The 18,350-nt window shown below is 33.9% G+C and overlaps 2 protein-coding genes across 3 annotated transcripts; both read left to right on the top strand.

Moving 5' to 3' along the window:
* Positions 1 to 103: 103 nt before the first annotated feature.
* On the top strand, positions 104 to 2,021 carry LOC134268042 (uncharacterized). 2 transcript variants are annotated; one of them, XM_062750248.1, is made up of 2 exons: positions 104 to 278; positions 462 to 2,021. In XM_062750248.1, the coding sequence occupies exon 2, from the start codon at positions 467 to 469 to the stop codon at positions 1,001 to 1,003; it is 537 nt and encodes a 178-aa protein (XP_062606232.1). In that variant the 5' UTR covers positions 104 to 278; positions 462 to 466; the 3' UTR covers positions 1,004 to 2,021. The 2 variants fall into 2 exon arrangements, with proteins under 2 accessions (XP_062606232.1, XP_062606233.1); XM_062750249.1 differs by having other exon boundaries at positions 105 to 282; positions 465 to 2,021.
* Positions 2,022 to 7,270: 5,249 nt separating this feature from the next.
* Positions 7,271 to 17,594, top strand: LOC134268043 (leucine-rich repeat-containing protein 74A-like). The gene is made up of 13 exons (XM_062750250.1): positions 7,271 to 7,436; positions 7,524 to 7,611; positions 7,881 to 8,056; positions 10,125 to 10,232; positions 10,790 to 10,883; positions 14,626 to 14,675; positions 14,770 to 14,851; positions 14,971 to 15,056; positions 15,503 to 15,697; positions 15,872 to 15,967; positions 16,353 to 16,613; positions 16,781 to 16,866; positions 17,012 to 17,594. The coding sequence occupies exons 1-13, from the start codon at positions 7,287 to 7,289 to the stop codon at positions 17,097 to 17,099; spliced, it is 1,560 nt and encodes a 519-aa protein (XP_062606234.1). The 5' UTR covers positions 7,271 to 7,286; the 3' UTR covers positions 17,100 to 17,594.
* The last annotated feature ends 756 nt before the right edge of the window (positions 17,595 to 18,350 follow it).

The raw sequence follows: 18,350 nt of genomic DNA, 5'->3' as shown, positions 1-18,350 counted from the left end.
TCCGGTTAAATTTCAGGGTCAAACAAAATATTGTCAACAAAGTTATTTTTTTTTATATTTAATCAGAGTCAAAGCCTGAGAGTGGTTGAAAATTTTGAATGAATTTTTCTTGACTATTTAGAGAGATAATATGTAGGTACATAAAATACATGGATAAAGGAATATATACCCGGATTAGCTAGCTAGCTGAACAGTTGAAATAGAGTGCAGATTACACCAAACTTAAATTAATATGATCATAGTGCCTACACTTACGTACCAAGTCATCTGACATCGATGTGAGTACTAGATAAATATTTAAGTAAAACATGTAAAAAATGCTCATAAGCGACGTTTCAAAATTTGGTGCACTTAGGCTTGTCTGAAAGAAAAAGGAACTTGATTGAAATTCACAGAATTTAAATCTCAAAACACTGCTGTTAATTACTGTAGTAATAAAATGTTTTTTTATTCTGTTGCAGAAGGAATGGGATTCTTTAGAGGCAGAGTTGTCTTCTTAGTGAAGCATTTAGAGTTTCAGTCATTCAGGAGCCTGTCTCAGAGCCATGTCAAGCGAATTCTCCAACACAACACAGGTATGAATCAGGAAGTCAGAAGAAACAGTGGCAAACCCCTTAAAGAAAAAGTAACAGGACAGTGTTCAAGCGGTGTATTATCCAGCAATGAAGAGGTGTTAATTTCAAACTCTCAATTTAACAGTAAAACTTGTGATATTGCCAATAAGGAAGAGAATGACCCTGGTTTAAGTGCTTTGGTCAATGAGAATATAAGCCATCCTCATCGTAGTTGTTCTAAAGACATTGTGCTGGGTAAGGGGATTCCCCCTGAGCCCCCTGTGGACTGCTGTATGAGTGGATGTGCCAACTGTGTGTGGATCATGTATGCAAATGAACTGAGGAAATATTACGAGAAAGACGGAAATGAACGTGCCAAAAAAGAAATAGAAAAAATTGAAAATCCATCACTCAAAATGTTTCTCAAACTCGAGCTTGGTCTTTTATAACATTGTGATTTAATTATATTAAAGCTATCATATATCCATATAATTAACTCAGGGATCTGTTTTACTAAAGGAATTTTAATTTAGACTAAAAAATATGTTGCCAAAATACTTTTTTGTGTTTGACGATAAATTTAAAAACAGCAATAAATTTTAAATTTTGTAAAAGATATTGAAGGATGAATAATTTTTGCAGTAATTTAAAACAGGACAGTTTTTTTTAAAAAAAGGTTAAATTTGGACTGTGCCACTGCATCATGAATTCTTTAGTAAAATGGGGTCCAGATCTGAATGTGATACCATTCTTTTTTCATATCATTGTTACTTAGTTTGTTGCATAATTTTGATGTGAATGTAATTCAATACTCCAATTTGACTTTTTAATGACATACGAGGTATTATGTAAACTTTTAATTCTTCAAAGGGTAAATATAATATATAATTCATGTAAAACTGTTATTTCAAAATTTTCAAATTTAATCATTACAATTTTGAAAAGCATAAACTTGCCTTGATTATCAAAATTCAAAATAAGAAGATACAGGTTGAAGCTTGATCTGTTGCCTAAAGCCTGTTTGTTTTTTGTATGCAAAAAATGTTTTAATAATTGAAAAGAAATATTAAAATCAGAAAATATTGTTTTTCAATCCCTTTTTACTCATAAAGTTTAAAACTGTTATTTTTTTTCCTTTTTCATTTATTTTAGTTTCTTTACCCTTTTTGTTATTACCACACCCCACCAACTCGCATGTTAGAAAGTATTCTATTTGTATAAAATTCCCTCCTGTTTATAAAACTTAGATTATTTGAGTTTTATTTGCATGTATGCAGAATTTTACTTTTCATATGCTGATGAATTTTATGTGTGAATTTTTATCTACTTTACAGATAGAAAATTGAAACTGATATTATTTTATGCATAAAGAACTTGGTATTTTAAATCGGTATTTGTTCGATTAATTTAAATTTTATTTTATTATTTGATTGTATCTTAATTGCCACTAGTCAAGATTTTTAAATTGTATGGAGTAAACTTTACTGCAAGTTTTAAATATTCACTTTTTTTATGTTTCTACAGTAGTAGGACATAAGAATTCTCCTTTCTTTACAATCCCTTTGCAATAGAGTTGGAGGGTATATAGTAACACGCTTGTGTGAGGGTATGTCTGTGCTTGCGTGTTACTTTGTCTTTATGCAAAATGGAAGTGACGTAATTTGCACTGAGATCATTGTGGATTGGTGTCTTGATTTATAGGTAAGCTATTTGCGAGGGGATACTTTTTGGGGGGTGCCCTTGTTCTTTGATTCTGTTTACTCTGTGTACTGTCCTTTGATATTTCAAAGTAAGACTCCTTTGTCTTCAAAGTAAGACTGCTTTGTCTGAGCAGATAAGACACATATATACATGTATATTTGTATTGTAGTGTGATGTATAATTAATTATTTAAATAACACCCAAATGTAAAGTACCTGTGCAGTGTATAAAGTTTTAATCTTTCTTACCTGCACAATATATTTCATTAAGGTCATCTTTAAAAAAAACATTTGCTTGCCCTCTACCTTACTCAGGATATTGAAAATTAGGTGCAACTGGGTATTGGGGATTTTTTGTTATTAAAAAAACTTTAAATTTTGATGTTAAATTACTGTTAAGTATGTTGTTAAATTACTGGTAAGCAATTAATAGGATGGGAACATTTCAGAATGAATAATAAAAAAGTTAATTGTTTTATGCATTTCCAAAAAAATTGAGTTGGTCCGTTTTAAGTCAATCCATCTGGAAAGGAAAAACAGACAGTGGCCTAATTCACAGAAGTTATAGGATGAGATCTAAGAAAGATAACCCTGATCACCAACCTCAGTATAGATAGTTTTCGATGGACCCAAATTTAGCAAAAGTTACCTCCCGTTGGTCGCCATATTGGAGGTCGACTCGGTGAGTTTTCCTCTTTGTCTTACCAAGTTTAAAAAAATATAGCAGAAATATTTGGTGGAAAATCTTTATTAAATAATTTTTTCTTAATAAAGGAGGCTTCCAAAAATTCATATACTTCAGAAAAATAATGATTCCTTATTCAAAATCGCAAATATAAAAATTTAAAATTGGTTGAACAATGAAGGAATATGAGCATTTGCACCTCCAGTATGGCGGCCAATGGGAGCTAACTTTTGCTAAATTTAGGTCATATGAAAACTATTCTCAAGTCAAGGGTTTGTGTGTTTATAAAATGGAAAAGGCATAGACCTAAAACAAGGTCTATGAAAAAGTTGAACATGAAAAACTGATCAATTAAAAAATATCTATAAACAATACAATTCCAGGGATCAGGTGCCTAGGAGGATTAAGCATCCCCTGTTGATCGGTCACCCACACTGTGAGCCCTGTATATTGATCAAGTATAGGCGGAACATTCCATAGTCAAATTAAGTATAAAAACAAAGACCTAACAATTGGTATGAAATAAGCCAGACAAAATACGATCTAATGATAGGATATATTTACTAACAAGGTCATGATAATGACCACAGAATTTATAAAATACCTTTGTTTAACGATTTAAAAAAAATCCTTGTAACATCAACTTATCTACCAGTAGCTTGCGTTGGTTTAAAGTGATCACACACAGGGCATGCTCTCAAGCAAATAGGTTGGGAGATGTTAACACCGTATGCAGGCGATAGCAGGATATTAAAACATAAAATTGGGAAAGTTAATGATGGAAAAGTTCATTTGTCATACAGTTTAGTTGGCTGCAACAGCATGAAATGTAAAGGGTGTGAGGATGGAGAAACGGAGACAGATGGACGGGCTGGAATAACATCTTCCATAGAATTGAGCTAATAAGAAATAAAGAAAATGGTTTACAGTGTATCTTAATATTTATTCCAAAAACGTGTAAGTTAATTTTTAAAAGACTGTTTCCTAACTGAACCGAATGACCCAAGGCCAACTTAATCATTACATATCAACAACATTCAAACAACTTGAAACTGTCGGGTAGGTCTACGAATTACATATTAAAAATCAGCTGTAGCGACTGTGGTTACCGGACCTGCACCAGTAATACAGAAGTTAATTAAAGGCTTAGCGGCTTCATTTAATTTTAGCCGCTTCTTCAAATATTGATAATTGTAAATGTTGATCAGACGGAATATGAAATTAGCTGGTTTTAATAACCAGCTGGAAAAAATAAAATAAAAAGCTCCACAGAATTACGAATAGATAAACATTTAACTTGCTATAAAGAAGCTTTCTAGCTAGCTAGCCCAATGACTCTTGTGAATGAGCCTTCGTTCATCCAAGGATAAATCTATGCGCAAAAAATTAAATTCCCCTCCCCCCGCTCCCCTGAAAACTTTAATTCGACATATCGTTTACATCGTTGATTGAGCTTTACACTACCAAGTCTAGAGATGTGAACCATACGTCGAGAGATTCCATCTGGAAGTAAAAGAGGTTTAAAGTCTGCTGTTTGGGTTTTTACAGGTACAGATCCGTCGGAGGTTTTTAAATAAGATTGTTACTATACACAAAGACTCCCTTTAAATCAGTTCTTTGTCATTATCTGTCAATCTGTTCACTCCGCATCCAAAACAATCATTAATTTAAAATACAAGTCGAATTCAGATTAATTTAGTTCCTAGAGGGGTTTCGGAAATATTCTAATTATTAACGATATTTATTTGGCACATAATGTTTGAAAAATCACAGACGAGAGCCAGTGCAATCTCCGAAAACAAACACTGACACGAATGATGAAACACTGCTTCCATACACATTGTAAGAACCTGTTGATCCTTTTTAATTACACCCCCTTATTATGCCTCGTTAGCAGAAGAATCTCTGCATAATTGAGAATCAAATGTGTTCATTAAAATGGGAGTCAGTTAAAAAAGATAGGGGTTCAAAATAAGTTAGATGAAAATAGTTATTACTTGTCACTGGTGTCAAAGGGTACCTAGCTTAAGAGTGGATTAGAGAACAATGGAAGAGGTAAGTTTTAATTCTTAATTACCTATCGAGAAAAATTAAAGAACCAATCTGACTGAAAGTGCTACTTGTTAATCCAGTGTTTTAACATTCCATAATCAGTACATATAAAATCGGGGGAACACACAGTCAGTTGTTTGTAGCCTTTCATCATGCCAGGGAAATGACTGAGAATTCTTATTTGTTTTTGAAAAGTTAAAATATTTACCCGGATATTTGTGACAAGGCTTGGTAAATTGTAAATGGAGGAAGGTACTTTAATACAATATTTGTTCGTTCATCATTAACGCAAGAAAGCATATATATATTATGGAAAATAAGTTTTCGTAAAGTTTTGATTCTGAACAAAAATGGCCAGTGTGAAAGCTGAGTATATTGGAACCACTACTGCCCGCTTTACTCCTGATAAAAAGGCAATATCCAAGGTAGGTACTTTATAGGGGAAGTTTACAGGACAATGGACCTAGATCCAATTAATTTACAATTTTCGGAATTGCTTATATTACAAATCACAGATTTTCTTAGCAGGTCATCATATTTTTTGGAGTTCATTCAGTTATATGATTTTAATTATTTATTCAATTTCAAGTAGCAATCATGCTATAAGAATGCCTGTAAATGAAGTCATTATTAACTTTTATTAATCATCATCATAATCATCAGTATTCATTTTTTTTGCTTCAAGTGCATCATAAAAAAATAACATAAAAATATGATGTTGGATTTTATAAGAAAATTGAATGACATTGATTCAAAATTTAAGTATGCTGTACATAAGAGTTAAATCATTTTAGTTTGAAGTCAAACCAGTAAAGCACTTTAAAGAGGAAAATCGTAGAATCTGACAGAGATTACACCATTATAAAACAACAAAACATGAACTATTTCAAAATAAACATGTGTAATAATCTTAAAAAATGTATATATCGACGACCTATTGTCAATTAACAATGGTTATTTTCATTCTTATATGGATATGATATATCCCGGTGAGCTTGAGATAAAAGATACCACAGAATCTGACACATCTGTTTGATATTTAGATATTTTGAAAAAAGCAAAAAAAGCATCAATGATAATCTAACAACCAAACTCTATATATGATAAACCTGATGATTTTAACTTTTCAATCAACTTCCTATACTTATGCAGCAGTAAACCTTCATCACCTGCAACCTGTCTCGTTTTAAGTCATCAGTTCGTAAGTTATATGATCGATGCCAATGCTGACTGACGTTTTTCATACTAATTGATAGGCCATTATATACACACAAAATTGACGTTTTTTTTTCTCACGATCATGACAAGGAACACACGGCGAGTGTGATTAGTCAGCAGAAGATGCTCACTCCTCCATGGCACCTGATTCCATCTCTAATGTTTTGGAGGTCCATGTTTTCTCTGCTCCTATTTTGTATTATTTATGGACTTTTGAGCTTGAATATTGTTATCTCTATATTCCACGCCATATATTTCATATATAAAAATAAATTAGGTTTGAAATCTACAGAATACGACACATTTATAAAGAAAGTATTTTTAGTGAGTTCACACCTGTCCACATAATGCATAGAGTCACACCTTTCATTTGATCTCCAGCGCTCCAAAAGCAGATTTAATACATTTTTTGTAACAATTTTTTACAAAACTCGGGGAGTTTTGTAAATAAATCTCAAAATATCTTTAATCTAATCCTGTATATAATACTCTACACGGCACTCACTGGTTTAGTGACCATAAACTGATTCTTGCGCCATATTCAAACCTAAGCCTGCATGGTCGATTTCACTGCATGTACAGTAATAATGTAATACATGCCAATGACCTTGCCTTCGTAAGCATATTAGCATGTAAACCCATGACAAAATGAATTAAATATCATAAAAAATCAAAAGATTAGTGTCTGTAAATCATTCAATCCCGTAGTTTTCATTGAATGGTAAAATGTTTCAAACCTGGATATATTTAAACGTCTCCGAAAATCTCTCTCAATGTAACACGATGTACTAAGTGTATAAGCCAAGCTTAACAAAAAAGTTAAGTGTTTGATAGATAAACAATTCCTCCGCCCCAAGCATTAAAAGATGAGGACTTCTAACTTTTGTCGTATTCAATCTGTAAATTAAATAACTACTCCAGCCAGGCATTCAGTATTGTTCCACGAAGTAAGGTACAAAATCTGTATTCTCATTTTTATCAAAGACCTAAAGACCGTGGTCCTTCTACCCATTGCAAGTGGGATTACGAGTTAATAAAGTCTATTACCAAATAACACTCAAAAACACATTTATAAGAATGTTAGAACCTGGTTTTATTTTTCACATCGCTGACATGGATGGAATTGACTACACGGACGATTATCTCCTGACTCGGTTCTTGTCCTTTGTGAATATCCGCTCTGGTACCTCGGATTCTTTCGTTTCCCTGCCTCTTAGCAAGTGCGAGGTACCTGGTAGATGTTCAGACATCTTAAATAGATGTTTTTCATCCTTCTTTTTTATGGTTTATACCTTAATGATTTTGTCATTTTAGGTCTTTACAAAAGATTCTCCCAGTGGAACGCCTACTAAAAATAGAAAAGATATAGAGGATGATCAGGAAACAGTTTTAGACATAACAGGTAAACTAAATTTAATGAACAAACAATTCTTCATTATCGCATAAAAGCATTGCGTATTTGTTATGAAATACCAAGTATCCCAATGAGTTCTTTGTTAAATATGAATTTAAGTTCAGTATACGTACAAAATTGGAGTAACTGTGAGGGGTCGGTTGGTCAGGGGCTTTTACAATTAGATTTATCAAATTCCTTCCGTAAATTTGGCCTATCATTCTTTTATTTGAGCCCCACCTACAACTGTATAATAATCTTATTAATGGTTCATCTAGTGCCTCACATACCCTATGATGACACTGGTAGGAGAACGTACGAAAAAATCTGTCAGAAATTGGGAGTGGTGCCTTCTTCTAAAATACTGAAAAAGTTGGTGGAGTCCCCAAACATCGACATCAAGCACTATGGACTGGGGCCAAAAGGGACCATGGCAGTGTCGGTAGCCTTAGTGGTTAGTGATATAATTAAAATGCTCCATCAATTTTATATGTTGAAGTCAACTTCTTTGCTAGTTTGTGATTACTGTACAGTAATATAATAGGCGTTGAACAAAAGGTATACATGTAATCTTGGAAGGAGTGAAATAACTATGACCCGCAACTTCTACTTGCGCTAGACAACGTGTATGCTACTATTATTGTATATATTAAGTAAAATTATGTACACAGTTAAAGTATACGATGTTTACATCCAAAAATAACTTCTCTGTAAAAATGTACATGTACTTAAATAATACTTTTAAAAATGGAGATGGGTGGGTATAATAAATGCAAAAGTTATGAAAGTCGAAAAATAATTTTCATTCCAACTTCTAGATCTGTTACCGGTACTCATTTCATCGAATTGAACTCAAAGTAAAATAAACCACAGAGTATGTTAGATTTAAAGCTTGTAACATACACTTTTACACGGCTAAGAAACAACAATTAAACTTTCTGGTGAACGAGATGACTTCCTTTTTGTGTTGGCTCTGCTTGAAATTCGTATTGTTTTATTGAACTTCTGATTACGATCCATGTTCATTATCTTCATATTTTCTTGATTTCCACTTTTGGCGCATGTATATAAAGCTATCTCTGTATGACCATATTACTGTAATGAAATACGAAAATAACGGACTGTATTCAAGTTCACAAGTCCATTCAAACAAATCAAATCAGGAGCAGAGCAAGCAAGGACCTCTTTAAGACACCAGAGATGGGACCAGATGCAATGAAGGAGTGACAAGCATTCCCTGCTGACCGGTCACACCTGTCTTGTGCTCCTTGTCATGATCGAGAAATAACGAAAAATCCGTCGTAAATTTAGTGTATAAATAATAGTCTAACAAGATGATGAAACAAGAATATCAGCAGTCTCGTTAGAAGTAATCATTTCGTAAGTTCTATGGTTGATACTATGACCTTGTCAGCAAATACAATTTATCATTGAATCAAATGCTGACTGACGTTTTTCATACTAATTGTTAGTCCACTATTTATACACTGAATTGACGTCGGAATTTCCCGTTATTTCCCGATCATGACAAGGAGCACAAGGCGACTGTGATTGGTCGGCAGGGGATGCTCACTCCTCCATGGCACCTGATTCCACCTGTGATGTTTGTTTGCTCTGCTCCTATTTTGTATTGTTTTATGGACATTTCAGCTTGAATACTGTTCGTTATCTCCATATGTCCCGTTTTCATGAAAACGTCAGTCAGCGTTTGACTCAATGATAAATTGTATTTGCTGACAAGGTCATTGTACCGATCATAGAACTTACGAAATGAAGACTTCAAGCGAGACTTTGAAATTTTAAGTAGAGCATATACTCTTACGTATCGAATCAAATGAAAAATATAACCTCCAAATGCAGATGGTGAAGGTATACTGCTACACAAGTAAAGGAAGTTGACGAAAGAAAAATTGAATTCATCACGATTATCATTACGTTTTACTGTTAGAATGCCATTACGGCTTTTCGAGTAGAGTATTAAAATATGTAGCAGCTATGTCAGTGTCAATGGTATTTTTTCGCTGGGATGTACTTGGTCAACATATGATTGGAAGTAACTATTGTTGATAGCTAATACTGTGAAATCACTTATTTTCTCAGGGGTTTAATTTAAGTTTTTTTAGGCATGTAGAGACCCACGAATCTAGGACCACTACGAAATTTAAAATTTCATATACTTTTTATTTGTCCCCTGGAAAATATGTGATTTTACAGTACAGTTGAAGGCCACAGCAAGTGTTTTCTTTTCCTTTTTTCTTTTAAAATAAAGTTTTAAATAAATTTTGTTTTAAAATCATTATTGTAGTGTTTTTACAGCCCAAACCACTGACTGTTTAATATTTTCATCCTTTTCAGATGTTTTCTTTGAGTTTTGGGACGACTAGTGTATTAAAATAATATTTAATTGGCTAGCAATGTTTTTATAATTTTTCTTGCTGTGATTTCTTCATCTGGAATATACATGTCAATGTAATTTGTATATTTTTCTGGTAAGTGAACATGTTTATTTTTGTGAATTGCAGATTAATTCGACAGTGACTTCGTTAAACATCAGTGGTAACAATATAGACAAGACGGGAATCCTGTATATACAGAGAATGATGGAGGAAAACCTCACAATAACAGATCTAGTAAGACGGGGATTAATTAATCTGTAGTATGATTAAATTGATTTTATGAACAACACAACAATGATTCGAATATTATACGTCATCACTTCTAAGTAAATCTTGTTAACTTTGTCTTATACGGGTTTTGGTATAATGTAACTCTTAACATCCTCGAAAAATCTTAGTTTATTTGATCTTTAATTAAACAAATCGTAGTATATGGTTTTCTCTAAAATGTCCAATGTAAATACATTGTACATTATACTAGTATAAACTCAACACGATGTTGGGAAAAACCATCATAGATGTAGTGTCACGGGTTCTACAGAATTTCATAAAGTACAACTTTGTGCATAATAATTTAAGATAAAATTTTAAAAATTAGCTTGCTCCTATCTTCTTACTTCAAATTTCCCAGACTCTTTTATGAAGACAACACATTAAATGTATATATAATGGTTTTGTTAACGCAAAAATCACGTATATATAAATCAAAACTTTTTCGGAAGAATAAAAAGGTACTTTTGTTTTATAAAATGCTCTTATACAAATTAAAAATGATTTCTTTTTATTTAAAGGACGTATCTGACAATCATTTAAAAACATTTGGCGCCAAAGCAATAGGGATGATGTTACAGGATAACAAAGGCATAAAGCGACTTAACATATCAGGTAAGTCAAAGCAATAGGGATGATGTTACAGGAAACAAAGGCATAAAGCGACTGAACATATCAGGTAAGTCAAAGCAATAGGGATGATGTTACAGGACAACAAAGGCATAAAGTGACTCAACATATCAGGTAAGTCAAAGCAATAGGGATGATGTTACAGGATAACAAAGGCATAAAGCGACTCAACATATCAGGTAAGTCAAAGCAATAGGGATGATGTTACAGGACAACAAAGGCATAAAGCGACTTAACATATCAGGTAAGTCAAAGCAATAGGGATGATGTTACAGGATAACAAAGGCATAAAGCGACTTAACATATCAGGTAAGTCAAAGCAATAGGGATGATGTTACAGGACAACAAAGGCATAAAGTGACTCAACATATCAGGTAAGTCAAAGCAATAGGGATGATGTTACAGGATAACAAAGGCATAAAGCGACTCAACATATCAGGTAAGTCAAAGCAATAGGGATGATGTTACAGGATAACAAAGGCATAAAGAGACTTAACATATCAGGTAAGTCAAAGCAATAGGGATGATGCTACAGGATAACAAAGGCATAAAGCGACTTAACATATCAGGTAAGTCAAAGCAATAGGGATGATGCTACAGGACAACAAAGGCATAAAGCGACTTAACATATCAGGTAAGTCAAAGCAATAGGGATGATGCTACAGGATAACAAAGGCATAAAGCGACTCAACATATCAGGTAAGTCAAAGCAATAGGGATGATGTTCAGGATAACAAAGGCATAAAGCGACTCAACATATCAGGTAAGTCAAAGCAATAGGGATGATGCTACAGGATAACAAAGGCATAAAGCGACTCAACATATCAGGTAAGTCAAAGCAATAGGGATGATGCTACAGGATAACAAAGGCATAAAGCGACTTAACATATCAGGTAAGTCAAAGCAATAGGGATGATGCTACAGGACAACAAAGGCATAAAGCGACTGAACATATCAGGTAAGCCAAAGCAAGAGGGATGATGTTACAGGACAACAAAGGCAAAAAGCGACTGAACATATCAGGTAAGCCAAAGCAATAGGGATGATGTTACAGGACAACAAAGGCATAAAGAGACTTAACATATCAGGTAAGTCAAAGCAATAGGGATGATGCTACAGGACAACAAAGGCATAAAGCGACTTAACATATCAGGTAAGTCAAAGCAATAGGGATGATGTTACAGGATAACAAAGGCATAAAGCGACTCAACATATCAGGTAAGTCAAAGCAATAGGGATGATGCTACAGGATAACAAAGGCATAAAGCGACTGAACATATCAGGTAAGTCAAAGCAATAGGGATGATGCTACAGGATAACAAAGGCATAAAGCGACTTAACATATCAGGTAAGTCAAAGCAATAGGGATGATGCTACAGGACAACAAAGGCATAAAGCGACTGAACATATCAGGTAAGTCAAAGCAATAGGGATGATGTTACAGGACAACAAAGGCATAAAGCGAAACATATCAGGTAAGCCAAAGCAATAGGGATGATGTTACAGGACAACAAAGGCATAAAGCGACTGAACATATCAGGTAAGCCAAAGCAATAGGGATGATGTTACAGGACAACAAAGGCATAAAGAGACTTAACATATCAGGTAAGTCAAAGCAATAGGGATGATGCTACAGGACAACAAAGGCATAAAGCGACTTAACATATCAGGTAAGTCAAAGCAATAGGGATGATGTTACAGGACAACAAAGGCATAAAGTGACTCAACATATCAGGTAAGTCAAAGCAATAGGGATGATGTTACAGGATAACAAAGGCATAAAGCGACTCAACATATCAGGTAAGTCAAAGCAATAGGGATGATGTTACAGGATAACAAAGGCATAAAGCGACTTAACATATCAGGTAAGTCAAAGCAATAGGGATGATGCTACAGGATAACAAAGGCATAAAGCGACTTAACATATCAGGTAAGTCAAAGCAATAGGGATGATGCTACAGGACAACAAAGGCATAAAGCGACTTAACATATCAGGTAAGTCAAAGCAATAGGGATGATGCTACAGGATAACAAAGGCATAAAGCGACTCAACATATCAGGTAAGTCAAAGCAATAGGGATGATGTTACAGGATAACAAAGGCATAAAGCGACTCAACATATCAGGTAAGTCAAAGCAATAGGGATGATGCTACAGGATAACAAAGGCATAAAGCGACTCAACATATCAGGTAAGTCAAAGCAATAGGGATGATGCTACAGGATAACAAAGGCACGACTTAACATATCAGGTAAGTCAAAGCAATAGGGATGATGCTACAGGACAACAAAGGCATAAAGCGACTGAACATATCAGGTAAGCCAAAGCAATAGGGATGATGTTACAGGACAACAAAGGCATAAAGCGACTGAACATATCAGGTAAGCCAAAGCAATAGGGATGATGTTACAGGACAACAAAGGCATAAAGCGACTTAACATATCAGGTAAGTCAAAGCAATAGGGATGATGCTACAGGACAACAAAGGCATAAAGCGACTTAACATATCAGGTAAGTCAAAGCAATAGGGATGATGTTACAGGATAACAAAGGCATAAAGCGACTCAACATATCAGGTAAGTCAAAGCAATAGGGATGATGCTACAGGATAACAAAGGCATAAAGCGACTCAACATATCAGGTAAGTCAAAGCAATAGGAATGATGCTACAGGATAACAAAGGCATAAAGCGACTTAACATATCAGGTAAGTCAAAGCAATAGGGATGATGCTACAGGACAACAAAGGCATAAAGCGACTGAACATATCAGGTAAGCCAAAGCAATAGGGATGATGTTACAGGACAACAAAGGCATAAAGCGACTGAACATATCAGGTAAGCCAAAGCAATAGGGATAATGTTACAGGACAACAAAGGCATAAAGAGACTTAACATATCAGGTAAGTCAAAGCAATAGGGATGATGCTACAGGACAACAAAGGCATAAAGCGACTTAACATATCAGGTGAGACTATTAGGGATTATTTTGTGTAATTTCTCTATTTTACTTCCGTTCAACTGAAGTCACTGGTTGAAAGAACTGCACATCTTAAAAAACTGCTTGAACGTGAAGACAAAACCTTTAAATCAAATATTTATTTAAGAAATATTGAAAATGTTTGCGAGTTTCTCTCAGATTTGTACACATACATGTATACTTACAATGGTATTTCATAAAACGCGGAATTTTATTCAGGTTGAAATTAAACATCCTGTTAAATACATTGTATACATTAACGTCATTAAGCCTTTATTAGGAGGATTATGAATGTAATTTAAAAGACTGGATTCTTTAAATAATTTTACATCACTACAGGCAGTTTAAATGGATCTATAAACATTTAATTTATTCTGAGTTCATAAATTAAGAGAAGAATGTCAATTCAGTTAACAAGATGCACTATAGCATAAAACCTTTGTTTAACCATTTAGGCTAGAGTATCAAAGAATCTACTAGTATTTTTTTTTTAATTGAGGCCAAGGTCATACATGTAACAGCCTCATCTGATGGGATTATGATGTAACATTTCCTGATTAGGGTTCATAGAGAGGTCAAGGTCTTGAGGATGCTACGTAAATACAATTCTTGCCAAATATCGTCATGGCAACAACAACAAAAAAAATCTGGCCCACGTACAGAAAAAGCAATCATATATTCTCCTTTATACTCAGTATTTGAATTTATATGGAGTAAAAGCAATGTACATAATTATTTGTCTTTTAATAGGGAACGAATTTACAGATCTTGACGCACCTTTCATAACCAAAGAATTAGAGGTTAGTATCCACTATAAATCGTCATGGAATTATATCCCCACATAGTGATGTACAACTAAAATTCACATGTTATCTGTATTGTTTCTCTTATTAGGCTCACCCAGCCCTGGAATATCTTAACATCAGTCGGAACGAATTTGGTGACATTGCTGGACCTCACTTTGAACGAATGCTGTGTAAGCTTAGAAATTTAGATACTGGTAGCTATAGCTGTAAAGAATTCGAGGAACTATCTGAACTAAATGGGTGCAATAAAACATGAAAAATGTATGAATTTTTCCATCTTTATTTCAAGCTGAAAATAACAACATGACAGAACTAAACATCAGCTGGAATCAGTTCAGAGTTCCGGGAGCCAAATGCCTAGCCAGGGGATTAAGGGTAAATATGAAACGATAAAGTAATATAGATGAACAAAGGTTATCGGAACAATCTACATGTAATAACCATGTTATTATAAATAAAAAAATAACTTTGTTATAGATTTTAAATTTCTACTGATCATTTGGAAACAAAGTATGTAGGTTTTTGTTATATATATACTATAGCATTGTTTGAAAGAAAAGGCAAACAAATGTGTGAAATAACGTAAACTTTGCAAAATAAGGCAAGTAAATGGAAATGAACTTAAATTTTTAAAGGAAACGGGCTTGAAAAAAATCTCTATCCCCACAAAAAGCAAGTTGATTCTTTTGGATTTACTTCAACAATGTCAATTGGTTAAAGATAGATCAATTTTTTTCAATTGATCAAAAACAAATTATGAATAGCCAATGGATCACTTTGACAATATTTTACTAGAATCTCCATTTCTTTATCCTTACCAGGACAATATGAAGCTGAAGCTAGTGAACGCCTCGTGGAATGGTATCGACGATGAGGGAGCTAACGCATTCTCTGACTGCTTGAGTAACAACGCAGTGTTAACGGAACTTGACATCTCCTGCGCCCGCATTGGAGATAAAGGTTACGCCCAGGTCATGAGGGCCTTTAAGAAAAACGAAGACTTAGAAGTCCTACGGGTAGGTGCTAGACAACAGCTCTTTCTGAAATACAGAGACCTCAAACAATTTAGAAACCCATTTTTATGAAGTTTACGAAACCTGCAAAAATTTCTCGCTAGCAAATAAACTGGTTTATAATTATATCCTTACTTCATGATCTTTTACTATATTATATTCTTTAAAAATTTGCAGATTGGCAGAAACAACATAAAGGAAGAAACAGTGAAGTTGTCACTAGATCTTCTAAAAGAAATACCGTCATTAACATTAGTTGTTCTTGATTTATCAGTAAGTTCTATGGCTTGTATATTTTATTCAATGAATTAAACGCCTCAAACAATTATTGTATAGTTTTTGGACTCCTAAGCAATTGGGAAGACAGTTTTATTTTTGGAGAGTTTTAAATTTAACTCTAATACTTTCAAGCTTTAACAACCAAGTGTTTTTTACTGGAATGCCTATGCAGTTTCTGCAATGTATGATAGAATTCACAAATGAGCAATCATGGAAAATAATCTTTTGTGAAAAATCCGTAGAGGATCTGAAAATACATTTGTCTCAGCTATCTTTTCTGAATACTACAAAGCGGTAAGACTATATCTTCAGTATCATTGAAGAAATGGTAAAACTCTCCATAAGTTTAATACATGTATTAGATTAATTCTTTTTTAAGGACGTAATGTTGGGTTCTGCGGTAGTAAAAGAATTAGAATCTTTGAACGACATTCATCCGAGTTTGGAAGTGATTCATGGATACACAGACTCGTACGGAAAGAGGAAAATGGCTGGTTTTATGGACATGGGAGAAGAGGCGTTATGGATAATTAAAGAATTCATTGAAGAAAAGGAATTAACTGTGGCTAAGCTGTTTGCTGAGTTCGATGAAGACGGAAGTAATAGCGTGGATTATGACGAATTCCGCCAAGGGATCAAGGTAACACTTTCCTTAATATTCTAATATTGAGAAACGCAAAAATGATTTTATATTAATAAAGTTAAATGCATACATTATGCATGAGTCTATTAATTATCCAGGAAGACTATTACATGTAACTTTAGCTTTATGGTCTTAGAAATTAAGATGTTTTTTTTTATTTTCAGCAAGCAAAAATTCCACTCTCATCATATCAGGTTGATGCACTAATCACATTTATAGACATTGACGGAGATGGGGATATAGATTTTAGGTTTGTAGTTTACAAACCATCGACAAACTTGTGTCCCTATTCATGTATATATAATTTTGAGCATTTTGGTATGAATGAAAACACCCCTATAGTTGAGCAAACAAATAGAAGTTTTTGTTTTATTATTTTTATTAATTTTTTTCAGCGAATTAGTTCTTAAAATGAAAGAAATAACAAAGAAACGTAAGGAAGAAGAGGAACAACGCCAGGCAGAGGCTCGGAAAAGGAGGTAGATTCCGGAGGGGTTCCAGATGACTTCCGTGTCAAAAGTGTACGTCAATTCCGGTGAATATCAGATGGTCTCACGGAGAATAACGATTTCCGGAACATTTCTTGCCAAAGGATCTTGTAGTCTTTCACTGTATACAGTATCGCTGTCTCCAACAGTCCGGATATAAAACTTTTTGTGTATTTCTGTGATTGTGATAGGCCCCTAGTTACACTAAGGAAATGTGTCATAAAGGGGACATTTCAACGTTCAAGACTGTACAAAATTGATTTCAAACTTTAGCATCACCGTGCGAGTTATTCATATATATATATTTTTTTAAAATCTACAATATTTGCTTTTACTGTTTGCAATTAAGCCTACATTCCAAGTAAAAACTGATATCAGTTGGGACCCTTTATGAAGTATATTTCAGATACTCGTAATGGCAGATTATTACTTTACTATAAACCTAGATGTAATCATAGGCTTTTCAAATCCCCACGTTTACTGAATAAAATGCAGCTGAAACAATCCGTCTTTTTCTTAAATTTCAATATGCCAATAAAGGAATTGATGTGGTTAATATAAGTAATCTTCCTAATCACAAAAGAGTCCAGTCTTGTATTTCACCATATTTCAAGTTCAAGACTACACCTTGTATTTCCTACCAATATACATCAACCATTGCTTCAAAACCTTTTAATTACAAAAAACTTTACATGGCCTGGATACCGAGTATCTGAAACATTATCCTCCATCGTGTTCATGTTCTTCTTCACTCTATAACTATAGTCCCTCTGGGCACGTTATAACTGGTGACGTAAATATAGTTAATAATGAGGATCTTAGATCACTTATTTTAAAAGGTCCTCAATATAGGGAAACCTGATCCTTCAAATGGCGTCGGAATTTCAGAAATATGGATTCCGTTGAAGATTACGCCATTCGATGGGACAGATATGAAAAAGAAGACGTTGACACTTTCTCAGAATGGATTAAATGTATCAGATCCATGTTGACATCGCGTATTAAAAGATTGAGGGACAATGTGAAAACCATTTACCCTTCTGTATTCAATGATACAGAAATGAAAAAAGAACTAGATAGATTACATGATCAGTACGTACTGGTCCCTGTGAAAATAGCAGGTAACAACATTGTCTTTGTTTGTAAGCTCATTATATAAATTGCATTTTAGAGGAACTTGGATTTAATTCTACAAGTGGTAATCCAACTTATTCTCATAGTTCCCTTTCTAAGGAAGAAATTCTTC

Source organism: Saccostrea cucullata, unplaced genomic scaffold (genome assembly GCF_032062105.1).
Source record: "Saccostrea cucullata isolate Sc308-1 unplaced genomic scaffold, CSIRO_AGI_Scuc_v1 ctg416, whole genome shotgun sequence".
In the NCBI taxonomy this organism is placed as follows: Eukaryota; Metazoa; Mollusca; class Bivalvia; order Ostreida; family Ostreidae; genus Saccostrea; species Saccostrea cuccullata.
Note: the sequence above shows the minus strand (reverse complement) of the source record. Positions and strands in the feature narration are given on the sequence as shown.